Source organism: Nilaparvata lugens, chromosome 1 (genome assembly GCF_014356525.2).
Source record: "Nilaparvata lugens isolate BPH chromosome 1, ASM1435652v1, whole genome shotgun sequence".
Taxonomy (NCBI): Eukaryota; Metazoa; Arthropoda; class Insecta; order Hemiptera; family Delphacidae; genus Nilaparvata; species Nilaparvata lugens.
The window spans coordinates 40,506,302-40,532,502 of record NC_052504.1 but is presented as its reverse complement, the minus strand read 5'-3'; the positions used below and the strand labels follow the sequence as shown (position 1 = coordinate 40,532,502).

The following is a 26,201-nucleotide window of genomic DNA, read 5'->3' as shown; positions in this document are numbered from 1 at the left end:
AAAAAATTGAATCATACGCAATAAAAAAAGAACTAAATATGGGAATGACTAGGAAACGGAGATGGAGAATCCAAGTGGATGAACAGTATATAGAATTGGTGAAAAGTTTAAAACAGCCAAATATTTTTACATTTTTTTAATAGTCTTTCGCCATTCATTTTCTTTTGAAATTCTGTATCGATCGAAATCATGTATATGACACCTTCCCATTAAAAAAAAATGAAGTTAGATTCAAAATGACGGTTTAAAACTTTGATGTGACAGAAAAGTAGTTTATTCCAAAGTACCTAATATTCTAGGTACCTTGGTTTATTCCAATCAGACCTATGGTTGAATTTTCCTTTTAAAAAATAAATATTCAGCTGTTTACAAACTTTCCACCAACCCTTTAAATATTCTACAAACAAATGATTTACAAGCAATATTACAAGACCATCGTGATAACAAAGCAAGAAAAAAATAAATAATGAATGAATTGGATTTATTCGATAGTGTAAGTCATGTGATATGAGAGACTTACCACATCTCTAAGAAAATTGAGACACCTGTCAAGGCGTTCACATAAAGTTATCTGAAAGTTTATCAACAAAGTAATGATATGAGGTTGAATAATACTCGTCGATTTGTTTTCCACCAATTGATAATAATTAAATCCCCAGCGAAATTTGATATTATGGAACAGTGGAATCAAGGAACTATTGTCAAGTATATCGCAGTCATGATTCAGCATGCTGACAGTTTGAAGTGAATTTTACTACAGATTTTTTTTAAATCCGGACCGACAATTAGCCGAATATTAGGCATTGGCATTGCCAATTTAAAGCGTGCGGCTTAGAAGTCCACACTTGCCCCTTGACAATGCTTTTCAGTCTGCCGGCGGAACGATAGGGACTATCAATGGTCCACCATTGCTTATCATTAGTTTTCAGTGGATTATCCAAGTATTCATAATCGCAGTGATTAGTTTAGTACGATATTATACATGGCAGTATTTTCATCTTTCTATTCATCCTCAAGAGGGAAAATTATCATTCTTCAAAGATTATATTAAGAAATGTTATTTATTACAGTGAATGATTTTGAGTAATAATTGTGAATCGATAAATTTACCATGATTGATCAAAATAGATCAATGCACCAATAGCTTGGTTATTATTTATTAGGGTTTTTGGAATGAACACACATTAATATTTGAAAATTAAAAGGTTTGCAACAAATATTTCTAGGAAAAATGATATTTCTACAATGATCCAAAAACGTTGGAAAATTCTTCCACATTTTGTTACCTGGATTCACTTTCAATAAAGCATGGCAGAGCAACATTCTTTGAAGACTTATATAATTAATAAATAAATTATTGGATTACAGGTGATATCGGGATGAATCTTATGTATTCAAAATTGAGTTTTCTAGATGAATGAATGAGAAGGGATCACTTGAAAGTGATCCAATTAGAACACATTGACTGGGAATATATATTCAACAATCGTGACGATAAACATTTGTTTTTAAAGATTGAATTAGTAAGAATATTCGTTGGACTGCCTTACCTGTTCACTGTTAATTTCATTCTCAGCCAATTTATCCAGAAGAATTCTATTCTCTTCTTTGCACTTCATTTTTTCCTTTTCAGCTTCGGACAACTTGGCCAATGCCTGTTCGATCTTGGATCTCATTTCACCAACCAACTGATCCCTTTCGCTGGCAATCGATTCGCATTTCTCCTTGTAGCCGGCGGCCAAATCCAACGCCTGTGACATCTCCTTATCCCAGCGCTCTTTTTTCTGTCAACAAGCAGTAAACGCCTGATTGAAAATTATTCTTACTTTTTCCACGTTCGAGGATCTTCGAAACTATTCTTTTTGAGATTGGAGTGCATTTGACAAAGTTTTCGGATTGGTTGAATGATTAGGAGCATAACTCGATTAGAAATTATTGCAACGTTTTCCATTACCATTTCAACGTAGAAGTATAGAACATAACTATAAACCGTTTTGCTACGTTTTCCATATTCAAGTACACTTCAAAAATAAAAGCATAAGTTTTTATAAAATTATTAGGGAATTATTATGTAGTCTATAGATAGATAGATTAATAAGCATCCGCTGTCCACCTAATCAAGGGGGTCTGGAACTTGTCAAAAATATATGAATGGTCCACAAATAGAGGCATAGAGACATAGTCTACACAAAAGACAAATACATACAAGCGTAGGACTAGATAGGAAATAGTTTGATCATTCATGTAGAATAATGATTCATGTACTCTTCCTTTGAATAGAGAGCATTCTCGGAGAAAACAATGTTCAATTTAGATCTAAGCTCGCATTCATTCATATCCTTTATGAAGTCAGGAGGAGAATTGTATAAGTATTGGATGCCAGGGCTCCTGACGCCACGCTTGTAGAAATTGAAGCGATGTATCTCATCTCTAAGCAAGTGTTTATTCCTCGTATAATGATAATGTATATCATCACCTCTTTTGAAAAAAACATTGATTTTTCCTAACAAAACAAAGAGCCTTCAAATATAGACACTGTGTAAAGGAAGGATTTTAAGACTTTTAAAATGTGGTCGAGAGTTCTTTCCTATTGATACAACAACCATCACTCTGCCTGCCCATTCTGACCTTGAAAGAGTCCGATTAACTATACCATAAGGACCAAGCCACATGACGCGTTTTATCAGGCGTTTTTGGACTGGCAGCTGACGAGTCGGTAGGGCAGGATTGGCTCATTATCAGGTGATTGGGTTGGCGTATGGGAATCAGCTCATAATCAGCCAATCGAAGAGCTTTCTGCCCGGCCGACTCGTCCGCTGCAAGTGCAAAAACGCCTGAAAAAACGCTTTATGTGGCTTGGCCCCAAGATTGCAAGAAGTAGAAAAGAAAAATAGACATCTTCGAGGGATTCCAAATTAATAAAAGGTTTTAATGACCTTATAGCAAATATGACAGCATTTTCTTTGAATACTAAAGATGAAGCTTCCAGGATAGTTTGTTGTCAATGTTTATGTATGCGTGATTGGATTATATATGAGAAGAAAATTTATAATATTGTATTGAAGCCAAGATTCACCAAGTGCTCAAAAATGTTTGCTTACCTGAAAATAAATGCTTCATTATAAATCAGTCTTATAAGTCTTACTTTATCCATTGGGCCACTTTATCCACGTGAGATTATAATACTCTATAGATACCATCACTTTTACCAGATTCGAGTAAACTTCCAATGCATTGATGAATTCGGTTACATTGATACATGGGATTTTATAAAATAAGGCTACTAGAAACAGGCTTTTTCAGATTGCCGACAGTGTCGAGTTCGTCCAGTTTTCATTTATTGGATTAAGCAAACAAATAATGTACTAAGAAAAGAAGAAACGTACAATTATTCTCTAAAACTTCAATCTAAACTTTCAATAATACTTGGTTTTGAATTCCTTGATTTTTTATATCATAAAATCATAATATAATTTAGAGAAAATCTATTACATAAAAATCTAATTCATTTCCACTGCGGTACCGTGTAATGCATTAATTTTATTCATGATAAAAATTCATATTCTATCATTCTTTCAAATGATTATTTATTGTTATCCATACAAAAACGAACAACAGAGATTGAAGTTGAAAGTCGATTTTGGTGAGGATTTGAAGGATCTATTTTGAGAGTAGTAGTGTATTGTGAAATTTACTGATGTAGTATGTTAGGTTCAGACTGCAGCCACAATATCTTACAGGGATAGTTTTGATTTTGATTTAACACTCCAAAATTAAATTTAAAAAAACGAGGAACTTGGAGGTGCTGAATAATGTCAAAAACTTGGGAAGGGACGTTGGTCACAACTGATTATTATAATTGAAGATTGAAACTATTATAGGATTCGGGAGGGTGCCAATACTTTTCACTAAATGGAAAAATAATTCAAAATTGATAATCACATCAATGAATTGAGAAATATTTGTGAGAGTAGCTTATTCTTTTATTCAGTTTTTGAATTGAAGATCGACATCATCTCATAAATAACGAGTTTAGAAATATTGGTGAGATTACCTTATTCATTTCTTCAGTTTTTGTATTGAAGGTTGACTTTGATGATTCGAGTTGCGAAGCTAAAGCATTGCGCTGCTCCTCCAGCTCAGTCCAGTGAGCAGCAAGGCGCTTCCATCCTGCATGCATCTGTCCTATTGCTTTGTCCTTTTCTTTATCAACGCGAATAGCAACAGCTAATTTCTCCTGCTGTTCCAAAACTTTCCTTTGAAGTTCATGTATTTGTTGTTCACAGTGCTGGAATTAATTATGAAAATAGTATTTTGTACCTTACATTCTATTCAATAGGACTACATGTCCTACATGGAAGTTTGGTTACATAAAATTACTAGTACCCTTTTATTTATATTCTTCTTTTAGACACAACTAGTTTTGGCCAATCGCACCATCATCAAGTGTTTGATTTGATAGTAATCGTATGAAATTATGAAACACCTAGAATTTAACGCTTGATAATGAAATGATTGACGATAATTAAGATATTACTGTCTGAAATAAAATGATAAAAAGGGTACTAGTAATTCTATGTAATTAATATGTTGTATCTATTTCATTATATTCAATCTGTTTTTTCTGTATTGGTGAATGAATGAAATTTCATTTTATTTGATATAATTAGTATGAGCATCAAGAAACACCTATAGCTACAGTATCTTATTTCATATATTTAATGGACTTAAACCTCTGCAATTCAATTATTCTTTATATTTACAGTATCTTTATATTATTGTTACACTATCATTTTGTAAATATGTTTTTTGATGAAAAAATTTGAATTTGAATATATATGCGTATGGCATGGACAATACTATGTACCAACAAGTATTGTTATTTATTGTGTTTATTGTCAATTAAAATAGAGTCAAGCAAAGATAAATTAGACAGACAAAAGTAAATGTACAATCCTGTACATTTAATAAATATCTATTAGGTATATCTGGAATTAACCATGAAAAATTGTTTATCTAGTCGTTCATCAAAACGTTTCATCTTCAATCAGAATTAAATTTTCTTATACCAATTTTCATTATTGAAACTTAGTGAGTTGCATAGTGTTTTTTTGCTTTACAACAAAAGACAATTTAAATATCCTTACTTGACGTTTACACTGTTCTTCCTCCAATTTCTGTAAGAGCTGTCTTGGGCTGCTATCATTCACATTGTTTGCATTATCGTTATTCCAGAGATCAGACAAACTCATCATTTGTGACCTAGAGAGATGGAAAAATACATTCACCATATTTAAATTGATTTGCATTACTTCAAAAGAAATGAGACTCACAAATTATAAAGTAAGATACAAGATTTTTGGGAGGACCAAGGGAATAAACGTGAATTGGAAGAAATGTTGAATAAATCTAGTTTCGTTTTCTCAGCTATGCCATAGCTTGGCCACCTGGAATTTGGCATAGGCATATTCATTTTTTTTTACTAAAAAAATAACTCACTTCCAATAAGAAGACTCCACCAAATAAACAGTCAGTGATTATTATTTGATGTAGATGAAGAAACAAACACAAATTTTTAGTAAATGAGAGAGCTACACTGATATAATTAATCGACAATTATATAAATTAACTTGGAGATGTTGTGAGATGATTGGTCTCGTTTTGCATCATGATGCAATCTGGTCATATAGGCTACCGTAACAATATAAATTTATAAAAATAAACATTGGTCACTAATAATATAAATTCTGCTTGTGAATACCCAACCCTTAAAACAGAACCCTTAAACCCTTAAAGCAGAACTTCCTGTCCTGCCGATTCTAAAAACGCCTAAAAAAACGCTTAATACGGTCTGGCCCTAGTAATGGGAATTAGAGCCATGCCACAAGTAGTATTTTTTCTCGTGTTTTGGCACTCATGGCGGACGAGTCGGCAGGGCAGGAAGCTCTCCGATTGGCTGATTGGGTTGTCGCCTGAAAAAATGCTCAATGTGTTCTGGCCCCTATTCCAGATTTAAAGAAGCCCGTATAGTTGGGGCCTTATACCTCCTCACATTGATATAGAACAGAAAAATGAATGATCTGTGGATTGCCAATCCACATATCAATAATATTGTCAATCCACAGATCATTCATTTTTCTGTTCTATATCAATGTGTATATCCAATACCCTTATTATTATTCTAGAAAAATTCCATATTTAAGAAGAGGAATTCAGATTTATAGGAAGATCATGCCATTCAATCGATCCAACCTTAATGTTATATTGTTTCAATATACACCGTGATTAAAAAAGAATACCACAACTTTGAAAATCTGTATTTAATCAAGGAAACATAATAGAAACTTGGGTTCTAAATCAAAATGAAGAGTATTAAAATAAGTTTTTCCCCTCTAGAAAACAAGTTCACAAATGTTCAATGTGACCCCCTCCAGACACTCGAGTGATATCAATACGATACTCGAACTCGTTCCACACCCTCAGTAGCATATCGGGCGTAACAGTTTGTTAGCTCTGACCTCATCCCCTGAGATTTTTTCTATGGGGGTACTTAGAAGATAAGGTGTATCGACCGCCTCTACCAGCTAACATTGAGGAGCTCAAACAAGAAATAACAGCAGCTAAGTATACAAACTGTTACGCCCGATATGCTACTGATGGTGTGGAACGAGTTCGAGTATCGTATTGATATCACTCGAGTGTCTGGAGGGGGTCACATTGAACATTTGTGAACTTGTTTTCTAGTGGGGAAAAACGTATTTTAATAATCTTCATTTTGATTTACATCCAAAGTTTCTATTATGTTTCCTTGATTAAATACAGATTTTCAAAGTTGTAGTATTCTTTTTTAATCACGTTGTATTTAATAGCTTATATTTTTAATATCTATCGTTCATCGATTTATTATAAAGAATAATTTGATGAGATAATAATTTTTGAGTTGATAGCCTATAATTCCTACCTGCTTTTGCTAGTCATAATATCGAATCCACTCGAGCTAGTACATCTCGAGTTAATTGTGCCTGATCCTCTGACTACTCTATTGCCAAAGCGTCGAGGAGGCATTCTCTTCTTTTTGTGTGACGCGGTTCCAGCCATTTCATTCACTTTTTCTTCTGTAGAGCTAAGCTCATCAAACCCTTGCAGGGAGTTACCTATCGAATGATTATTTTTACTCGAATCAGTTTTAGACGGCACATATTTGCCATACCTTGGCATGGTATCATCTGAATATTCATTTGGTATACAGCTTTTTGTATCCAATGTTTCATGTGGCGTGACAGCCAGGTGTCTGAGTTTTGTTGTAATATTTTCAGCCCCATCCCTCGTTGATGAATTCAAATTGATTTTTGGATAACTGTGGAATTTGATGTTTGCAATATTATCAGAGATAGAGGTTTTACCATTGTAACTAGCATTGAAACCCAGAGGATTTATCCTAGATTTTACACAAGGTTCTTCGATAACTGGATCTTTGTGATTTCCATCAAGCCGTTGATTTCCATGGTAGTCCATTGCGTTTTTAGATTTATCATTATAGCACATGTCCCGAAGACCAAATCCAAGGTCAGGCACTGAAGATATATTGTCTCCAGATTGGTACGCATTAGAAAATGTATATTTCTCTGCCAATGGTTTATAAAGTCTGGATTCTCTTGATTTTAATTTTCCTTCGATTTCATACTGGGTTTTTTCCATTTCATTAAGAAGTTTTCCTACTTCATTCAATTCATAATGCTTCGAATTATCACTGTCTGCAATGCTGGTTTTTAAATCACTCAATTGCATCACCGTTGTGGGTACAACAGCTTTTTTAGGGCTAAAGCCAGTGCTGCCTGAACTGTCCATTCTCTCATTGATGTAAGATGAATTATTCAAATATGTATGGAAATAATTATCAATTTCAGCAATTAATTTGTGCTCATCCAGTTGTTTCTTATGATCTCGTGATATTGATATGTGATTTGACATATATAAACTTTTACTCGGAGACAGTGAATCGCTTTTATCATTATATTCAATAAGTGAATCCGATACCAAATTATTTGAACTTCTAACTATAGATCTATCACTTGCTTTTTTATCAGAAATATTTTTGATCAATTCATTGCTATCATGGTCTGGATTATTACAGCTTAATGTTTTTTGGGATGACAGAGAATTATAAGCAGAATCAACAGTACCTCCAAGTTTCTGAGACAGAGGCATAAGAAGAAGGAAATCTGTATCATCTGAATCGCACATCACTAGCTAAAGAAAATAATATTCTGTATACATTTGTAATCATCCACATTTTCAAACGTGAAACAATGGGGCTGGATAATGACACACCAAAGATTTAAATATTTCAAGAGCAAACTGAACTTCACAAGGTTATATCACATCGACTGGTAAGAATTTTGAAATCATCAATAAAAAATCACACTTTAAACTAATTCCAGAAAATGTGACAGCACTTTGTAAGGACTAAGTAAAAGACTAAAAACATATTTAAATAAAATTGGACGATTACAATATTGCATCACATAATAACTCAAAATAGACACCCAAAACTCAAAATATCTTGAGTTGAAAAGTAAACAAACGGTAGAACCCACCATCTACAGCAGCTTCTCTTTGTCTCAGAAACAGAGTAACGGCCAGCAACAGTCACAGTTATAACTTAGTTATTCAAAAGTACTCTTTGAGTATCTATAGTGAGGTCCACGTTAAAATGGTGGTGTACGATTTGCAATGGTGTTGCTATCCTTGTCCATCGTTCAACAAATGTGAAAGAGTTAGGGGTTAGGTTTTATTTAGGTTATATTTAATAATGTTTTATTAGGAAAGGTTAGGGTTTTGCTTTAAAATTGCAATATGCTAGAGGGAGCTAGGGTCTAGGTAGAGTTATGTTTTTTGATGTTTCAAAGGTAAAAGGATAGGTTAGGGGGTTAGGATTTTGCTTTGAAATCTAAATTATTAAATGTGAAGGGGTTAGGGGTTAGTGGTTAGGTTTTTTGGATTATATTCAATAATGTTTCATAAGGTTAGGTTAGGTTTTTGCTTTAAAATTGCAATATGCTAGAAAGGGCTAGGGTCCAGGTTGAATTATGCTTTTTGATATTTCAAAGGTGGAAAGATAGGTTAGGATATTGCTTTGAAATTGCAATATGCTGGAAGGGATTAGAGGTTTTTCAAATAGTTATGTTTATTGATGTTTTAAATGTAAAAGGGGTGGTTGGGGGTTCGGTTTTTGTTTTGAAATGACAATATGCTGACCTGGTTATAGTGTTTTTTAACATCGTTTAAATAACAACTGTTATATATTTTATCAATTATATTTTTCAAAGGTACTCTTTCTTCTATTAAATAAAATGATAATATATTGATTATTATATTGGATTTAATGATAAATCATCATTGGATAATAATATCTTCATCAAATAGAATGACGATTGGCTCCAGTTACAGTGCTCGGTAACCATCATCACAAAGAACGTTACATTCAAAGAACTGACTGAATGGAACGGGAAAAACCCGTTGCTAACGCATGCGTGATACGGTGCTGTCTGAGACAGAGAGTGGCTTGTCCATCTACTGACACTTTTCTCTATGCCTTTAAGATATTGTTGTTTATTATTGACATATTTCTATATAGCAGTGTTCTGTGATTTATCATACCCAAATTAATGAAATCTAGTTTTTTTATTGACGAATAATGTAGAAGTGTGTTGAAAGATTCATCTAGAAATATTTGAGAAATCAATATTTCGTAAGACCAATTCTCAGTGTTTTTGTTTGAATACAATCATGATGAAAAAATTGAATTGCTCGAATACAGAGTAGATAGTTCAATAACTTTTTGAAATGTAAACTTCAAATTTGAATAATCTTTATCAGAGACAAATAAATTGGTCTTCAACAGTAAAATGGAATGGTATAATTATTTACTCTGTTATAAAATAGAGGGAATAATCATCCTATACTATAATTGATTCTCAATTTATCTTGATTGATCCCAAGGATAATGAATTATGTTATGGGCATATTTGAAATCCTCAAAGCATTCAGTACCGTCGACCGGGGTAACTTTGTCCCACCTCGCGGAAAAATTATTCAAATTTGTTTATATCTGATCTCTGTTATCTGAAACTGATGTTCAACATTGAAAGCCATAGACCTGATCATTATTGAGGTTCTACAATCGATATCTTGTCGAATCTCGATATATTAGTTGAATTATCGACACAAAGCCAAACTGCTTGCTTCATCTTGTGATTTCCTTGTCTGAAAACTTTGTATAAGGAATCATATTTCTAAAAGACTTATATGATATCGGTGAGTACATTTCATTTTTGCATTTTTATTAATTTTCAATTAATATAGTCATTATATCCATAGTTAAACTGGTTAGGGCTCTGTTAATATAGTGAGGTCCATGTTATAATGACAGTGCTTGATAGTATTGCTATCCTTATCTATAATTCAAAAAAGAGGATAGTGATATCTCTATCTCGCTTTGTTCTGCTGCCAGATCGTTCTTTAACAATGTGGGAATATAGTTAATAAAATTAACAAAATATTCAATTCTGAATATGAAATCATTGAAAAAATACACTCCAATGAGAGGCCACATCCGTGTACAGTTTGTGCTAAACGTTTCAAACGGTCAGAACATTTGAGAAGGCATATGCTCATTCACTCCAATGAAAAGCCTTTCCAGTGTAAATTCTGCCCCAAAAGCTTCAAACAGTCCACTCATTTAAATAATCATATTAAGCATATTCACACAAAGGAGAGATCTTACGAATGCAAAGTCTACGCAAAACGTTTTTGTCTATCTACTCATTTGACTAGTCATATTATACGTACTCACACCAAAGTTCAGACTCGCCAATATGAAGACCGAAAGGTTGTATAGTAGTAGCACGGAATAAAGCATAACATTGTTTCTTTCCTCTGTGTTAGTTCTATTATTTGACTAAACTAAAGCTGCGAGTAGATCTGACCTGAATAATTGAAAGATAGATAGCTGACTCGGAAGTGTATGTTGGAAAGAGAGAGAAACAGTGTAGATGGTGTAGATATCAACAAGTGTGTATAAGAGAGAGAATCTGTTTATTGTGTAATAAGAGTGATTAAGATCAACAAGTGTAATTGAGAATGAGAGAGAAAGTAACGGTTGGAAAGAAAAAAAAGTACTCCTTGGACTGTGCGATGAGAAGAATGAAAATTAGAGTAGAACAGTGATCGTAATTATATTATTTTGTCAAAGATGAACGAGAGTAGAAATGAAACAAAAGAATGAGAAGAGAAGAGCGTGAAAAGGGATATGAAATAAACAGTTTTAAAAACAAATGGTAAATTAGTTAAAGCAACAATTAATTAAATCTGAATATTGAACGCTACTTCGGTAATGCAGCTTTCAAAAGTGCAAGCTTGCATGCTATTGTTCTGTGATTATGAATTTGTAGAGAGATAGAATAATTGTAATTTATTTCGAATTTAATTGATACGAGATAATGAAATGACAGTTGATAATGACTTAGGAAATTATTTGAAGTTTTAGGAAATATATCATATGTTCAAATTTATTGTTGTCTTATGTGAAAAGTGAATATTTTGAGTTGAATTAATTTTAAAGGGCCCGGTCATTTCTATTTTGAGCTACAGTGTTAGTAAATTTTCTGGGTCTGGCACACCCAACTTTCATGTAAGTTGTGAGTTTTGATGAAATGTTGAGTGATAACAGTTGAAAAGGTTAGTTCCTGTTGGAAGAAACAGTGATTTGTCTTCTGGGATATCACGGCCTGTCTACAAGAGACTACTGTGTGCAAGAGTGATTGAGCCATTCCATCTATGCCCCACTCCCGATGACATCATTGCTACTGCTGATGTGATGTCCACTGTTCCGGGAGGATGCTGACGTCCTGATGTCGCTGAGGCCAGCGAACAGCTGACTGGCTTCCGACTGCCAGAACTGACCTACAGCTGTATTGCAGTTTGCGCTGATGTCAACCACCTACCACGGGCTGAGATGTCTGGGTACTACCATCAGGTGCATGGGTGCATCTCTTCGACCACCCCCATCCATATCGAAGGGCTGTTCCAGGTCCCAGCTCCAGGCTTGATGTCGACCAGATAATAGTGTCAAGTGTTAGTGTGAAAGCAAATTAAGAGTGAATGAAATTTTGGTGAAATCGTCTTTTTTAGGGGAGGGGGTAATGTAATAGTGTGATATTGAGTGGGTATTATTGTAGTTGTTTGTATGTATCTTATATTATTTTTCAGGTTTTTGAACTGAAATGAACTTTGATTTTACTGTTTGTTGAACCCTGCGTTTTTAGTGTGAGAATTGATTCTGTCTTGTTTGAATTTGCTAACTTGTTGCTTAGTTGTCAAAATTAGAGCAATTTCCGTGCATTTTTCAAATGCAGTTTCAATTTCTTGTCGAAAAAGCTACTGTATTTGGGAATTGTATGACCAGCTTTGGCTTTTCCACTGGAAGTTATGCTCAACGCTCGTGGAGGGGGAATAATTTTCAGTGAAAAGGCCACAGTTCAAATTGAGACATAACTGGGAAAACATGTAACAGTTGCGAGCCTTGGTTCTCTGATTGGGCCCATTTCCCATTCAGAGGGACAAATTGTTATGTTTCAGTTATCAGTAATTTTTATCTAGATGAATAGAAAACCAAATTTTATATAGTTAGTAGGAGTAGAATCAGAAAATTATTTGTGCGTGTGAGTTCAAGTATAGTGAGTTTTATTAAAGCGTATGTGAGTGTTTCTGAAGAGTCAAAGTTTGAATATTGTTAAAATGGTGAGTGCCGAACTTTTGTTGTTTTTCTTATTAAGCTCAAAATTTAGTACATAGAATGACCGAGGCCCGAATTTAGTTGCAGCAAGTTAGCAGGTTCCCAAAATGTATAGATTGAATTAATTTAATATACCTTCTTTTTCTGAATCAGTTACTGAGTAACTCTGTTGGAGAATTCGACATGATTTCTATTGATTCGTTAATGAGTTCAATAAACCTGAGGTTGAATTTTAAAAGTATTTTTCTTTGAAGTTCCTGGCTCGTAGTTACTATAGTTACTATGTTTGCTAGAATATGTGACAATGATGATAATCTGTGCATTTGAATGAACGAATCCACTAAAAGCTCCCAACCAATCAAGGATTCAAATAGAGATTTGATAGCATAATTTTGGTAAATATTATAGAAGAGAAGAAACAACCCCCCTCCATTTACATTGGTGGCCAGCGGTGGTATAGTCTGCAAGAATGACTATCGAACCACATGTATTTTTATATATTTCATATTTGGAAGGTTAATAAATATAGACTAATATGTCACCGGTTACAGAAATGATTTCAGGTGTGGTGTAGGGTTAGAAATACCTCCACCGGTTACAATTTCAAAGAATTGAGTTCTGTTTATCAATGAATAAATAACGAGCAAAGCTCAGTGCCCCGATATTTGATATTAATAGATAGAATTTACAAAATGTACTTGTTCAGATGATATCTTTATTCCAAAAACCAAACCATTTGAAGATACATTTTGTTCGACTTGTGTTATTTAGCCTACTCCTGTAATGTTAAAATAGTTATTTGTGCAACTAGTGCGCAAAGTGACAGTTTGCTGCACCGAAAGAAACGTTTACGCCCGAGCCGTAGGCAAGGGCGGAATGGTTTCTTGAGTGCAGCAGAGGAACTTTGTGCACGTATTTCACATTCAATTTTTCCTACAGTTACCATTGAATATGAAAAGTGAGTGATTATGGATAAAATGATGGCTGAAATCCATGAAATGTTTGTGTGTGTGATGCTGTTATTAATAACAAACTTAATTCATTTAAAAATTAATAATCCAATTGAAGTTGAAAATTCTCAGCCAAAGTTCTCATCTTTATTCAGTCAAGAATCAGAAAAAATACAGATAAAACAAAAAATTGCATTCAAAATACATGCCAACAGCATGGCTGAATGGCTGAACCGTCAAGCGCGCGACCTAGCGGGAAGAATCGTACCTAACTTCATTTCATCAAACTAAAACAGTATTCAGATATTTAGACATGGTTAACTTACTAAATTACCGAAAAATAATATAAGTAAACTAAAAAATATTTATAAAATAGCATAGACTACAGAAAATATTTTTTCCTACAGTTACGTTGAAAAGTGGCCATTGCTGCACTGATTACAGAACGCAAAGAATCACTTTTCCGCTCTAGTGCGGGAAAAATTTTTCTGCACTCCAGATTTGCAACATGGCAACGCAAAATACTTAGTAGGTTATATGGAGCAACAGTGCAGCAAAATCAAAATGAAGTTGGTAACAGTGACTGCTGTGGCTGCTATAGCGAGCAGAGGTGCAATGAAGCACAACGCGCTAATTATTAGTATTAGATATTATAACCAAGGACAACATTTTTATTCAATTTGACAATAAATTAAGGTTTTTATCAATAATAAAATTACACAGAAAAACATTTGATGCATTTCAGGCAATTTTACCCATAATTACCCACTTCTCATATTCAATGGTAACTGTAGGAAAAACTTAATGTGAAATACATGCGCAAAGTTCCTCTGCTGCACTCAAGAAACCATTGCGCCCTCGCCTACGGCTCGGGCGTAAACGTTTCTTTCGGTGCAGCAAACTGTCACTTTGCGCACTGGTTGCACAAATAACTATTTTGTAGTATATTCTAATGTTATTTTATTACGTAATTTTATTGACATGGATTTCAAACGGTAATTATTTAACCTGAAAATTCAAATTACATAATGTGTGTTTGCTACATTTCTCATTGCTTATAGTTGAAATAATTATTACTGTCAATAGAAAATAAACATTATTCATTATTAAATGATGATAAGTTACTATATAATTATGATTTAGATAAACATTACTCTTGTTTTGGATTTCTAGATTGAGATCTTATCATAAATGTAGGTTAGCCATTGAAATGATTCTTATCTAAATCTAACCACAGTCATTGTCACCAACATAATTTTTGTTTTCGTGCACTAATCCTCCATATAACCCACCAACTATTTTGTGCTGCCATGTTGCAAATGTGGAGTGCAGGAAAAATTTTTTCGCCACACTTGGATGTAATGAGCTGGTTTACGTGCATCATATGGAGGCCGAAAGTGATTGTTTTCTGACCAGGCCGGTAAAACTTTACGGCCCTAGGGCTGTAAAATGACCTTGAATAACAGCTGATCGTGTCCGATCTCACAAAAATCATAGAGATAATCTCATAATGACTGTAATAATCTATATAATTATGTATCGTGAATCGCGGTATCATGTCTATAATATATTTTATGAATTACTGTTTCATAATTTAATATTTATTATTGTGTTTTTGATATCAAACAATAGAATATGATGATATCTCCATAGCCTCAACAATATAATGTTGGCTGCATTGTCCATTGTCAGAAAGGTAAGTATTGCAAGTCTTTAAAAGTGAAGAATCAAATTTGAAATCAAAGTACAATAATTGTATCAATATTTAAAAGTGAGGTAGAGTAATAATTGTTTCTTTTTTATTATCGAATTCCACTTCTTAATGCAATACAATCAACAATAATAATAGGAAAATACAGCAGAGATCTAAAGTTTAAGGTAAGCCTACTGGTGAAACTCAGTCTTGACTGAAAAATTCCTAGTAATTTTTCCGTAATTCATTATTAAAACTTTTAGATAATTTTTCTTCAATATCAAACCATATAGAGAAAACATTAGGCCCACTCAAGATTGAATCTTCGAATGTTTTCTCTATGATTTAACTATTTTCAGAGCAATATTTTGTTGTGAAAATGCCGGCAAACCGGCTTCAAGTTTGCCGCTATAGGCCTACACTATATTATAGTAGCCTACATACGTTACCTGACTTACAGGCCTCTTTGATCAAAAATATGCAATGGCCGAGAGCGTAAAGGCGTAATACATCAGAACTCAAAGCTCAGTGAATTACAAACATGATCTAGGTTCAAACCTCAGTCAGTGACATTTTTTTTGTTGATGAATTTCGACTTTTATTAGCTATTTTTTATATTAGTTACCGTAATTTAAATTTCAATCAATTTTTTACATATATTTTGAGACAAGACTGTGAAATATGCAATTATATTAATTTTTTAATCACATTATTTCAAAATAGTAATGAAAATTCTATTCATCCATCTATCCATGAGATATTGCACCAGGCGCAAAGCACGAGCTATAAAAATTCAAACAATTATTTGAAATATTGATAGTATAAAAATATTGTCACTATTGTAAATTATTAATTAGTAATATTGAAATTAATTGACAGTGAAAGTTTTCATAACCAAGATTCAAACTATCAAAATAGGCTGTTTGAATTTTATTTATTTTTTAATTTCTTATATATTGGGAAGTTTTTTTTTTGGTGTGGCAAAAAATAGCGTTCGCACCATGGGCAAAAATGTATTTCCGGCTCTCAATCTTTTCTAGTCCTCGGCCTACGGCCTCGGACTTAAAAACCGATTTCGAGCCGGAAATATCTCATTTTCGGCCCTAGGTGCGAAATATACTATTCCCGCACTAGAGCGGAAAAGTGATTCTTTGCGTTCTGTAATCAGTGCAGGAATGGCCACTTTTCAAGGTAACTGTAGAAAGAGTAAATACTACCAACAAAACATCAGTGACAACCTGTTCCAATTTATGATAAATATCGGGGCAACAAGCTCCGCTCTGGAGTACCCACAAAAGCATATAGAAATAATTATTACGAAAGAAGAAATTTCTAATAAATATTCATAGTTCATACAGAAAGGTTCTATCTAATCACAGTGGATTGAAATTTCTCTCACAAAAGCATGTTAAGTTTTAATCCTGATTAATTTCATGTGAACCAAATTACAGAAGACCATCTCAAACAGATAGCTTATCTGATTGGTTCCACTGGAATTAATCAGGATTAAAATTTAACCGGCTTTTGTACAACTGCCACTAAGTACCTGATTGAATTAGGTACAAAAGTTCAACAACTGAGTCATAATTTTGTCTCAGTCCCACACACATTCACTCGCTCACTCACTTCAACAGGCGACGAAATTATCAGCTGTTTTTCCAAGGATGGATAAATTCTTTTAATGTCCTTCAGCGAGTTTCCCAAGGGATGAGACCTAGTACAATCGAATTTTAATATTATAAACCTACTAATATGTTCTGAATTTCGTGAGAATCATAAGAGCCGTTTTCGAGATCCGGTAAAATACAAACATATTAACATCTAAACACTTAAACATCTAAACAGAAATTGCTCGTTTAATAGTATAGGATTTAAAATACCTTAACTTGCCGACATTATAAATATTGTATGAATAAAATCGCTTCAAATTTGTATGAATGTTTAGGTACCAAAATTGCTATGCAATATTCTTTTGCAATACAGAATTATCAATGATATTATTAATCAACTTTTTATAAGTAACCTCAACATTTAAAAAGCAAAGCCTCCCTTACTCATATTTTAATATCTTATTAAAATATTTGTCATGTAGTTTTTCCTGATGTAATGTAGTACTTTTTAGTCATCCCGAACAAGAACGGGTGCACTGCTAGTCTCAAAAATAATATCGAAAAGATACTTTATTTTTATTTTAAAAGAGATGAGAAACGATGATTCAATTCAATTCAATTCAATTCAATAATTCTTTATTGAGGTATTCAGCACACAATGATATAACAAATTTGAATATAACAAATTTTTTGATCTAGGCTAAACTACATGAATAGCTATAGTTGAATGACTAAATCGATAGACATACAGAAGAATCCAATAATCAACAAAGTCTTGAAGGTCTTATTTTGCAAAACGTAAATTAAATAAGTTACATGATAAAAAAAATACAAACCTCCATTAGAAAAAATAAATAAAAATAAACATGTAATGAATAGCCTACACAATACCCAATCAAAGTGCTCTGACCCAGCAATAAAGGTATAGTCCCACATGAGTCATAGACTTGTGTGTGGGACGAGTACCGTCATATACTAAGTAATTTGAAATTGAAAGTGTCCAATGAGAAATTCAAAAATGAAAGGAAAAAATAAAAAGTTTTGAGCAAAGAACAGCGGCAATGAGAGGAGATAAACAAGAATCAAGGTAGGTACATAAAAGGCGAGTCATTTATATTATAGTTTTGCAGATGGCAAAAATGTTTCCTGATTCCGAAGCTAGGGGACTTCTTAAACGGTATGTCTGAGTTACTCTTTTATAAATTAAGAGTACAAAGGCTCCAGCAGATGTTCAGAGTTACAGGCACCAGTCTCGTATAACCAATTACAAATAATTTTTTTGTAAGCAAGAATACCAACAGTGGGATCAACTATTTCTCTGTTTGGGGCTTTTCTTAATAAGATGTTGGAAACATAAAACGGGTTTGTGCGGTTTATTGATTTAATAATTCTAGGGACCTGTAGGCCCACATTTGCAGAGCTTCTAGTATTGTAATTATGCGTTACTTCTGTGACAATACAATCCCTATTTCTGAATGTAAAAACAAGTACATTTTTTATATAGATTTGTCTGAGAGTCAGTAATCTGGAGTAATTGAAAAGTGCTTCTGTGGGGTACTGCTTCTCTAATTTCAAGCCTGCTTTAATTATCAGCTTCTGTATAATATACAGAGGCTCCAACGTAGTTTTAGCCGCTCCACCCCATGCAATTATACCATAACTAAGAATCGATTGGACATAGGCAAAATAGACTGACTTAATTTCTTTTTCATTTAGTATGAAGCTAAGCTGGTAAAATATATAGATCATTTTTCGGAGCTTACGTTGCAAATTGATTATATGATTTTCATATCTAAGATTACTGTCTATCATAACACCTAGATAGTTGTAGCTTTTTACTCTCTCAATTGTCTGGCAATTGCAGTCAATGCTATAGTTATCGTCGCAAGAATGGAGTTTCAGCATCAAGTCATTAGGGGGCTCACTTGATGTTCTAAGTGCGATAGGCAGACATTTTGTCTTTCCCACATTCATGGTAAGAATGTTTTGATCACACCATGCCTTCAGCTTCTTCATTCCTATTTCGGCTTTTAGGTAAGTTTCATTCCAGCTTGCACCCCTGAATATAACTGCAGTATCATCTGCGAATAGAAACAGCTCTCCTTCAATATTAAGCTTATCAATATTATTTATGTAGATAAGGAACAAAACCGGCCCCAGGGTACTGCCCTGCACCACACCGTATTCCACATCACTAACTCCACTTAGTTTCGACCCAATGGAGACAACTTGTTTTCTGTCACCAAGGTAACTCTTGAACCAGGCCAAAGCCAAGTCCCTCACCCCCATAATCTCCAGTTTTGAGAAGAGTTTACTCCTGTCAATCGAATCGAACGCCTTGGTCAGGTCAATAAATACTGTTAGAGCTTTCTCATCTCGATTGATTGCCTCCATAAAAGTGTTATTTATGGAAAAAAGTGCATCTGAGGTATTCTTACTCCTTCTAAAGCCAAACTGAGCATTAGAGAGCAAGTTGTTCTCCTCCAAATAGCTCTGCAGTTGCACCTTGACACATTTTTCCAATAGCTTCGACACTACACTTAGCAGGGATATGGGCCTATAGTTGTTCATATTATCTTTACTACTGGTCTTGTGAATCGGTATAACCTTGGCGACTTTCAGATCATCAGGAAATACACCAGTTTTCAGGCTCAGATTATAAGGTGATTTAATGGAACCAATAGAATATCAATATTGTCTTTAATTAAACTTGTACTAATCCCATCAAAACCTGGGGCCGAGCCACCTCGCATATCTCCTACAATCTTTAAGAGCTGACCTTCCGTGACTGGCTGTATTTGAAACTGTAAATTGGGATTGTTACACAAAGTGCCTTCGTGAAGTTGTTCCTGTGAGGGGGGAGGCAACTCTGCAGCTAACTTACTTCCTACTTTTGAAAAATATTCATTAAAAGCATCTGCCACCTCTACTATGCTCTCTTCTCTGTCATCCTCAATATTTTCAAGAAAAAGTTGTATGGGGAGTTGCTGTTTTTTTACTTTAGTTCCATTGTACTCATTTATTATTTTCCAAAACTTTTTCGGATTATTTGCATTATCAGTTAATTCTTTTTTGTAATAATTAATTTTAACATATTTCAAAGTTTGGCTGAGTCTATTCCTGAATGAACGAAAATTATGAAGTAATTGCTGGTCCCCAGGGTTATTTCTAACTAGTTTACTCATCCTATCCCGTTTTCTAATTTCCTTATCAGCTCGGTAGTAATCCATGGCTTGAGTTTTTTGTGGCATGCGCGTGCTTTAAAAGGCTTTTCAGCTTTCTCCTTTAACTGACAGATTATTCTCAGAAAGTGAGCACAGCAGGTGTTAGCCTCCTGTTGCATTGTTACCTGATCCCACGATTGTGCCTCAAGCAAGGATCGAAATTGTACCTTATTGAAATAAGATTGGTGTGTGTGCATAGGTCTAGGTTCGACTTGTGGTTGGACTATTTTGCATAAGACAGCCCAGTGGTCAGTTACATCAGATTTCAAGATTCCCGCGTTGACTGCGTTGCAGTCTGGATGCTTGACAAAAATGTGGTCGATACATGTCTGAGAATAGTCGGTAACTCGGGTAGGTAAATAAATGCCTTCAGTGAATCCGTTCGAGTACATAATGTCCAAGTATCTGTCTTTATCATTATGCCCTCTGTTAACGGGTAAAGTGTCTATATTAATGTCACCTAAAAATAAATAAGATGTGTTTCTTTTTTCAAGATTACAGTAAAATGTCTCTAAATCATTAAGGAACAAATCAGAGTTCATAGCTGGACTACGATAAATCGAAATGATAGAATAATTTCTATCATTCAACTTAAAATCTGTTTTCAAGCCAGATGCCTCGCCCAATTTTATTTGATCTGTTTTACTGTTTAATTTGGAATCAATATAAACCACCGTACCGTCACTCCTATTCCATCCCGCAACCGTACTGAATACTTCGTATCCCTCTAATTGTGTTAAGATTTTGTCATTATCAATCCACGCCTCACTCAATGCAATGAGATCAAACTTTACCTTCAAACTCTCCAGAATAATCAAAGCCTCGTCTATGTTCTTATGATAGCTTCGTATATTAAAGTGAATTATTTTTAGACTATTCGCCCCTTCTCCCTCAAAAAACTGTCTCACATCATCGTGCTCATTAAAGTATTCGCACTTTACATGGCCAAACTCATCTAAACCTACATTGCCTCTGCTCTCTCCCATATAATGTTAGGCTATATGAAATAGAAATAATGTGTTTATATAAGGCTTAGGTAAATGATACTGTATATATTTTTACAATATTATGAGAACAGAAAGAATTCCTCACAAGACCAAAGGTAAATAATGTCCTTTGGAAGATTAGAATGTAAGATGTGAATTTTATTGTCATACACTGACTAATGTTAAAAACTAAAGGGTTGGGAATTTGGGTTACCTTTTGTGCGGGGGGAGGGAATTCCCCTGGAATGGGGGGGCATGCGCCATTGCCCTTGGGGTGATTGGGCACACCTGGCTATAGATGGCAGAAGTCTGATTTTTAGCGGTTATTTTTGACGTATTTTGGTCTCGAGAATCATAAAATATAATTATGATAAAAGCAATTTCCGATTTTTCTGGACATGTCCGGTTTCTGCAGTAATTCATGTCTGCATAGTCTGTATACAATCGATAACTTGGGAAAAACTGCCATGTTCTGAATGTAAAAAATACCATTATCATAAATACATCGTAAGTTAACCTATACTTTTATACAATATTTTTTTTGTCATTTTCATTCTATTTTCATTTATCTTTTAACTAACAGGTAAGTCGTGCTCCGCAAGGTTCTGTTTAGAGCTAAAGAAGTTTTAATATATTATTAGAGTTCGATGCTGATATTAAAAGTATTAACAACTGTAATAAATTTTAATGGAAAAACTGTTTGATTGAGCTTTTTTCTCACACAAATACATTGTAACCTACATAGATTAATAGGAGAGGTGATGATGAGGGGAGCACCCACTTACCACTTGAGTAGTGGAATCCAGCATTGAGACCTACATAGATCATAGGTCTAGACTACTTGTAACTTGTATTTGTCCTCCTGACAGTCTGTTAGCTGAGGAGTTGTCATCATTCTTTTCCACGGCGGGTGTTTTCTTCCAGGAGTATATTGTGTATGTTGAAATGTATGCTCTTCAACATAGGCCTATAGGCTTAATGTATGCTCGTCTTCTATGTCCTTCAGGTTACGTGACAGTAAATTGAAAAAGTATAATCCTGCATAGTATGTTGGTGAGCAGCTGTATTTCTTCAGTCTGTTGTGGAAGTCAAGATTTGTGTTGTTTCGAAGGTTATAGCAGTGATTTTTCTGTCTTGTGGTAAGACCTTTCTTTTTAACCATATTATTTATTGTTTCGAGCAGGTACAATGAGAGAATGAAACTGCCGTGATTATTTTACTCTCTACAAATAAAGGTTTACAGTGCTCCATCAATTTTTCTCCAATATCGTTCTCAAGGCCCATTTCTGTATTTTCTGGACTCCGTCAAGGTGTGTTTGGGATGCTGATCCCCAGGTAACAATGTCTATCTCAAATGTGAATGGTATGTAATGACTGATGTACTTTTTCTGATATGCTTCTGATTCTTCGTATCACATACACAGCAGATGCTAAACTTTTGCAAAATAGCTCAATATGATTTCTCCATGTTAAGTGTCTGTCAATGTTATCCCCATGAATCTTGTATAGTCTGCTATCTTTGAGTCATCATTTGTTGGTCTCTTCTCTGGGTTGTTGTTGTTTGGAGTGAATCTATTATGGATTGTCTTTATCCTATTAATGGTCAGCTTCAGTCTGTGGCCTCTTCCAGGGTCTTCTCGACAATTCTGTGTGGGTCTTGAAGTTTCTGCGATGGTATCAGGATAGTGGTATTATCAGCAAACAATATGCAACTTTTTCTGTTGTCAATTTCTGTTGTCAAAATTTGGGACACTGCTCTGAGTGAGGATTTAGTTTACAAGAGCAGTTTTCTTGTGTTGCACTATTCCCACATACTGCTTTCTGTTGGTGAGGTAGTCCTCTATCCATTCTAATGCTTTTCCCTTTATTTCTGATTCCCTCAGTTTCAGTTAGGATGTTCCAGTCTTGGATGTCGAAGGCCTTTTAAAGATCTGTAAACAGCCCAATAACAGTATTTTTCTTCTTCCATAGTTGGTTCATGCTGTCACATAATTCAGATATTACACTTGTAGTGCCTAGAAGCTTCCTAGCTAGAAGCGAAATCCATGCTGTTGTGCTGTTATAAGTTTGTTGTTCACCAAATTCAGGATAAGCTGGTCATATACTGCTCGTTCGATAATTTTTGAGATTATAGGTAGGTTTGCTGTGGGCCTATAGCTCTTGTGGTCCATTTTATCTCCTCCTTTGAATTTTGGAAAGATCTTAGAAATCTTGAGAGCCTGTGGGAATACAGCTTGTTTTAGGGATGAATTTACTATTTCCAGTTGAGGCTTTGTTAGTTGTTCTTTGCAATTTTTAAATATTTTTCCAGTGATGTCATCATGCCCAGCAGAGCTGTTCGATTTTAGTTTGTTCATGAGATGGTGACGTTGTGCTGTATTTATCATCTGAAATTCATTCAATGCTGTGATGCCTGTCAGCTTGGCAGTACGTCTTAGAGTAGGGTCAAATCCTGATGTTGCTGGCTGTGTAAATGCTTCATTTATGATGCTGCTAGTATAGAAAGGATCAGTGATCTTCTGGCTCTCTATTTCCAAACAGAGGTTTTCCTACCTGTTAAGATTACTTCTGTTCCGTTCATCATTAATCATTTTCCATAGGGTCTTGGTATTTTTGTCTGATTCCAGAATCCTACTCTTGACATGTATCTTTTTCATGTTTTACATCCTTGTCATATAGATTTTTTAGTTAGTTGTATTGCTGCTTATGATCCTCTGATGCAGTTAAGATGAATATTTCTCTCTAGCTAGATGCATCCTGTGTTTCAGTAGATTAGTGTTTTCGTCCCAAAACTTAAGCCCCTTTGTTGTAGGGATCTTCCTTGGTCCTCTTGCCATTATTTCATCCATTTTCTGTCACATTTTTGTTGCAAAAATATTGTACTTTCCATCGGCAGTGTGTGTCTCATTCACTGGTGACCAGTCGGTATACTGTAGCTTCGATTTTAGTAGCTCTTGTATGTTTCCTCTTGACAAAGCAGACATCAGCAAAATAGATTGGGACAACACTTTGTTTGATGAAAAAGACTAAGAAATTGTCAAAAAACACAGATTTATTGATTCTTAGAAAGACCGGTTTCGGTTATTACACCATTGTCAAAAAGTAATTTTACTTTTTTAGTTTATCAGAGATTGACAATGGTTTAATAACCGAAATCGGTCTTTCTAAGTATCAATAAATCTGTGGTATTTTGACAATTTCTTAGTCTTTTTCATTCAATATGAATAATCACCACAATATCAACTTCTCAACTACACAACACTTTGTGGTGGGTGATTACAGATTTGAAACTGTGATTGACTTCACCTATCTGGGATTCAATGTGGCAGATGATAATGATGAAATGAAAGAAGTTCAGAAAATATTAAGCATGGCAAACCGCACTTTCTTCTCTCTACTGAAAATATTCAAATCCAGAAATGTCCACAGAAAAACCAAGGTCAGACTTTATAAAACCATAGTCCGCATAGTAGTAGTATAGTAGTAGCATAGTATTAACCTATGGAAGTGGGGTGTGGGCACTAACATGTAGGGCTGCAAACACTCTGAATCGCTGGGAAAGAAGAATGCTACGGAGAATATATGGAGCTGTATGTGAGGAAGGAGTTTGGCGAATAAGGAATAATGATGAGTTGGCACAAGTCTATAAGGAGCCACCCCTATCCATGTACATTAGGTTGAAGCACTTGGGCAATTGGCAGGTCATGTAGAGTACAAGCCAGACATTAGGACCCCCAAAAAAAGTATATAGGAGAATCAGGTGGAAAGAGGCCAGTGGGAAAACCAAGACAGATGGTATCAAAGTATGCAAGAAATATATACTTCATGTGAGAAATTGGAGGGCGGAGGCAAGGGATCGAGATGGTTGGAGAGGCAGGATTGAGGAGGCCAGGGCTCAATTTGGGCTGCAGGGCCATCGAAGAAGATGTTTCCTCTTGAATAGTTTCTTTCATACCTGTATGTCGGAATTTCCGGGTTGCATTTGTATTTTATGTTGCACAATACAGCGTGGTGATCTGAGAAGTGGCTTGGGTAGGCTGTACCTTCAATATCTGAGGGTGAGAGGTTATGATAGCATCCACCAATGCTTGTGGCTAAGTTTGAACAATAAATTTGGCAGCCATGTTTAAACAACATATTTTTTAGGCCTTTGAAGTTCTGCGCAGATGTGTTGTGAGTGTCAATGTTTGTGCCACCCAGGATCACTATTTTGTGATGCTTTGCTGAGAAATTCTGCTGCAGGCCTCCAAGTTTAGTGAGGAATTCCTTTACGTTGATTGGGTCAGGTGATCTATAGGTTCCAATCAAAATCATGTTTGTCTTGTTTGTTTGAATATTTAAGCCTACTGTTTCAAATTCTTTTTCTGTTGGTTTGTATGACTTCCAACTTTATTTCTGTTGTCTTGGATAGCATATCTTCTTTGATGTATATTGCTATTCCTCCCCAGAGGTAAAGGGTCCGGCAGAAACAAGAAACAAGGGAATAACCTGGAATTGAAGTGCAGAGGAGCTTCTCTTCTCTCAATCCATGTTCAGATAGTATAAGAAAATCAGGGTTGTATTTGTGGAGACCTATTAACAGTCTATTTTTACCTGCAGGCCTCTCTGTATGTAAGGATGGAGAATTGTTAATATACTTGAATTTTTGGTTTTGCTGTCTAAGTTTGGTTTTTTGATGAGGCTGTATTTCCGTTTGGGCTCCTTTTATCATTCCCTTGGATTTAGTGAGGTAGGTTTAGCGCACCAATTGGTCTTTCAGCCAATATTCTTGACCCCTCCCAGTTTAGTTGCCTACAATTCAGTTCAAGTGGTGTTCCTTAAGATGGTCAGTGTTGTCGACAAATGTTGCATTCAGCTGCCAACACATGAATTTTAATGCGTTATTTGTCTCCTGAAGAAATCATTTTTATTAATGTCATCTCTAGAGGACAAGTAAAGACCT

At 34.7% G+C, this 26,201-nt stretch overlaps 2 protein-coding genes across 6 annotated transcripts in view; one reads left to right on the top strand and one right to left on the bottom strand.

Annotated features, from left to right (window-relative positions):
- The window catches only part of LOC111048112 (interaptin), a 31,517-nt gene extending 22,909 nt beyond the window's left edge, over positions 1–8,608 (bottom strand). For 2 of the 3 annotated variants that reach the window (XM_039433997.1, XM_039434006.1), the window contains exons 1-5: positions 6,962–8,608; positions 5,148–5,262; positions 4,055–4,288; positions 1,551–1,784; positions 521–571 (exon numbers count right to left, since the gene is read on the bottom strand). In XM_039433997.1, coding sequence (XP_039289931.1) covers positions 521–571; positions 1,551–1,784; positions 4,055–4,288; positions 5,148–5,262; positions 6,962–8,244 — 1,917 coding nt within the window. In that variant the 5' untranslated portion in view covers positions 8,245–8,608. The remainder of the gene's footprint in view (positions 1–520; positions 572–1,550; positions 1,785–4,054; positions 4,289–5,147; positions 5,263–6,961) is intronic. The other variant, XM_039434011.1, reaches the window with a different exon arrangement.
- Positions 8,609–21,557: 12,949 nt separating this feature from the next.
- LOC111048113 (motile sperm domain-containing protein 1) overlaps positions 21,558–26,201 on the top strand; it is a 28,369-nt gene continuing 23,725 nt past the window's right edge. The window contains exons 1-2 of one of the 3 annotated variants that reach the window (XM_039433989.1): positions 21,668–21,766; positions 24,542–24,698. The gene's annotated coding sequence lies outside the window, so the exon portion shown is untranslated. Of the gene's footprint in view, positions 21,767–24,541; positions 24,699–26,201 lie in introns of all 3 variants that reach the window. The other 2 variants (XM_039433986.1, XM_039433983.1) reach the window with 2 other exon arrangements.